Here is a 3,943-nt window from a genome sequence, read left to right on the forward strand (position 1 = left end):
CACCTGAAACAAGCTTGGATGCAGTATGCCTGTCAATACAGTGGTTACGCCTGGCACAGGTGCTCGAGTCATTTAAACCGCCGCAATTCGCTGTGCAGAATTGCGTCCCTTGGGTACGTCAGAAACATATGATCGTGTTCGAATCCCAGTATGACTTGGTTATGTTTCTAGGTTTGTCAGCACCATACGCGTCCTATTGGGTTTCACCAACGTGGTAAACGTCTGAGACATACATCACATCAAGTGCAACCTACCACATCATGCTAACACGTCGTGATATAACCCGGAATACTGTTTGCAAGCGCAAACACAACTCACTCACTCGCTCACTGCTATTCCTAGATTGTACGTAACAACGCCATTACTCGCTATGTATCAGCCAGCAGTATGAGAGTCAGGTTGTCGTGGATTCGAACATCAGATTCGCGACCATACTGATCCTTAACGTGTGGGCCCCTTACCCGTGCTAATGATTTTCAACCAATGTGGAAAACGTCAACGGCCCTCGTCGTTTTGGCCTTTCCTCCTTCGCCGTTATTTAAATGAAAAACTGTTCAATGGAGTTACTTACTTACCCAGCCTCCCTCCTACCAACCCCCTCTCTCCATCCCTACCTCCTCCTACCTCCCTACCTCTTTACCACTTCTCCCATTCTCCTTCCACCCCCGCCCCCACCCTCCACCCCTCCCTCTCCTACACCCCCTCCTCTCCCTCCACCAGTCCAGCTCTTCCTTGCATCCTCTCCCTCTCCTCCATCCAACCCCCCCTATCCTCGATTCCACCCCCTCCCCCTACTCCAATCCACCCCCTCCATCTCCTCTATTCCACTCCCCCCTCTCCTCCATTTCACCCCTTCCTCTCCTCGATTCCACCCCTTCTCTCCTCTATTCCAAGCCCTCCCTCTCCTCCATTCCACCTTCCCCCTTCTCCATTCCACCTTCTACCTCTCCTCCATTCCTATCATCCCTCTCCTCCATTCCACCCCCTCCCTCTCCTCCATTCCATATCATCCCTCTCCTCCATTCCACCCCCTCCCTCTCCTCCATTCCACCCCCTCCCACTCCTCCATTCCACCTTCTACCTCTCCTCCATTCCACCTTCTACCTCTCCTCCATTCCACCTTCTACCTTTCCTCCATTCCATATCATCCCTCTCCTCCATTCCACCCCCTCCCTCTCCTCCATTCCATATCATCCCTCTCCTCCATTCCACCCCCTCCCTTTCCTCCATTCCACCCCTCCCTCTCCTCCATTCCACCCCCTCCCACTCCTCCATTCCACCTTCTACCTCTCCTCCATTCCACCTTCTACCTTTCCTCCATTCCATATCATACCTCTCCTCCATTCCACCCCTTCTACCTCTCCTCCATTCCACCTTCTACCTCTCCTCCATTCCACCTTCTACCTTTCCTCCATTCCATATCATCCCTCTCCTCCATTCCACCTTCTACCTCTCCTCCATTCCACCTTCTACCTCTCCTCCATTCCACCTTCTGTCTTTCCTCCATTCCATATCATCCCTCTCCTCCATTCCACCTCATCCCACTCCTCCATTCCACCCCTCCCTCTCCTCCATTCCACCCCTCCCACTCCTCCATTCCACCCCTCCCACTCCTCCATTCCACCTCATCCCGCTCCTCCATTCCACCTCATCCCGCTCCTCCATTCCACCTCATCCCACTCCTCCATTCCACCCCTCCCACTCCTCCATTCCACCTCATCCCGCTCCTCCATTCCACCTCATCCCGCTCCTCCATTCCACCTCATCCCACTCCTCCATTCCACCCCTCCCACTCCTCCATTCCACCTCATCCCACTCCTCCATTCCACCCCTCCCTCTCCTCCATTCCACCCCTCCCACTCCTCCATTCCACCCCTCCCACTCCTCCATTCCACCTCATCCCACTCCTCCATTCCACCCCTCCCACTCCTCCATTCCACCTCATCCCACTCCTCCATTCCACCCCTCCCTCTCCTCCATTCCACCCCTCCCACTCCTCCATTCCACCCCTCCCACTCCTCCATTCCACCTCATCCCGCTCCTCCATTCCACCTCATCCCGCTCCTCCATTCCACCTCATCCCACTCCTCCATTCCACCCCTCCCACTCCTCCATTCCACCTCATCCCGCTCCTCCATTCCACCTCATCCCGCTCCTCCATTCCACCTCATCCCACTCCTCCATTCCACCCCTCCCACTCCTCCATTCCACCTCATCCCACTCCTCCATTCCACCCCTCCCTCTCCTCCATTCCACCCCTCCCACTCCTCCATTCCACCCCTCCCACTCCTCCATTCCACCCCTCCCACTCCTCCATTCCACCTCATCCCACTCCTCCATTCCACCTCATCCCGCTCCTCCATTCCACCTCATCCCACTCCTCCATTCCACCCCTCCCACTCCTCCATTCCACCTCATCCCGCTCCTCCATTCCACCTCATCCCACTCCTCCATTCCACCTCTCCCACTCCTCCATTCCACCTCATCCCACTCCTCCATTCCACCTCATCCCGCTCCTCCATTCCACCTCTCCCACTCCTCCATTCCACCTCTCCCACTCCTCCATTCCACCCCTCCCACTCCTCCATTCCACCTCATCCCGCTCCTCCATTCCACCTCATCCCACTCCTCCATTCCACCCCTCCCACTCCTCCATTCCACCTCATCCCGCTCCTCCATTCCACCTCATCCCACTCCTCCATTCCACCCCTCCCACTCCTCCATTCCACCTCATCCCGCTCCTCCATTCCACCTCATCCCACTCCTCCATTCCACCCCTCCCACTCCTCCATTCCACCTCATCCCGCTCCTCCATTCCACCTCATCCCACTCCTCCATTCCACCCCTCCCACTCCTCCATTCCACCTCATCCCGCTCCTCCATTCCACCTCATCCCACTCCTCCATTCCACCCCTCCCACTCCTCCATTCCACCTCATCCCGCTCCTCCATTCCACCTCATCCCACTCCTCCATTCCACCCCTCCCACTCCTCCATTCCACCTCATCCCGCTCCTCCATTCCACCTCATCCCACTCCTCCATTCCACCTCATCCCACTCCTCCATTCCACCCCTCCCTCTCCTCCATTCCACCTCATCCCACTCCTCCATTCCATATCATCCTACTCCTCCATTCCACCCCTCCCACTCCTCCATTCCACCCCTCCCACTGCTCCATTTCACCCCTACCACTCCTCCATTCCACCCCCTCCCACTCCTCGATTTCACCCCTCCCTCTCCTCCATTCCACCTCATCCCTTTCCTCCATTCCACCCCTACCTCTCCTCCATTCCACCACCTCCCTCTCCTCCATTCCAACCAATCTCCTCCATTCCACCCCTTCCTCTCCTCCATTCCACCCCCTCCCTCTCCTCCATTCCACCTCATCCCTCTTCTCCATTCCAACCCCACCCTCTCCTCCATTCCACCCCCTCACTCTCCTCCAAACCACCCCATCCCTCTCCTCCATTCCACCTCCTCCCTCTCCTCCATTCCACCTCCCTCCTCCGCCTCTCATTGATCACCAACACATCTCTCGATTCCACGTAATTACATCCCGACGGTGCGGATCGTTCATCACGCTTTCAACCACTCGTTTATTTGTCACCAGTTCACAAGTCACCGTGACATAGCTGGTTGTAATTATTGTTTTTAGTTAAGAAAAGAAGAAAGCAACATCCCAGTGCTGTGACATACGATCATCTTCAAACATTTGCCTTGTGATGTTATAACTACTCTTAAAAATATTTGCATTACATATTATTAATTACTTCTTCATGTTCTTGTTATACCTTTTAAATTACAAAAATAAGATTAACGTTTTTCATATGAAGATAAAAAAGCGCAGATTTTATTATTTTAAATTTGGGGAACTATTATGTAAGGATATAAATATTTCCTTTTGAAGTCATTTCCGTGTATCTTGTTTCGTTGATTGGGTCCGC

General features: G+C 54.3%; 1 protein-coding gene across 1 annotated transcript; it reads left to right on the plus strand.

The window, feature by feature from the left end:
• Positions 1-557: 557 nt before the first annotated feature.
• On the plus strand, positions 558-3,548 carry LOC139464143 (uncharacterized). The gene has a single exon (XM_071245674.1). The coding sequence runs from the start codon at positions 558-560 to the stop codon at positions 3,546-3,548; it is 2,991 nt and encodes a 996-aa protein (XP_071101775.1).
• Positions 3,549-3,943: the final 395 nt, after the last annotated feature.

Source organism: Haliotis cracherodii, unplaced genomic scaffold (assembly GCF_022045235.1).
Source record: "Haliotis cracherodii isolate W230 unplaced genomic scaffold, xgHalCrac1.p SCAF_16, whole genome shotgun sequence".
NCBI lineage: Eukaryota > Metazoa > Mollusca > Gastropoda > Lepetellida > Haliotidae > Haliotis > Haliotis cracherodii.

Excerpts from the sequence above, each read along its gene's own strand:
- LOC139464143 (XM_071245674.1), top strand. The coding sequence starts at position 558 with ATGGAGTTACTTACTTACCCAGCCTCCCTCCTACCAACCCCCTCTCTC.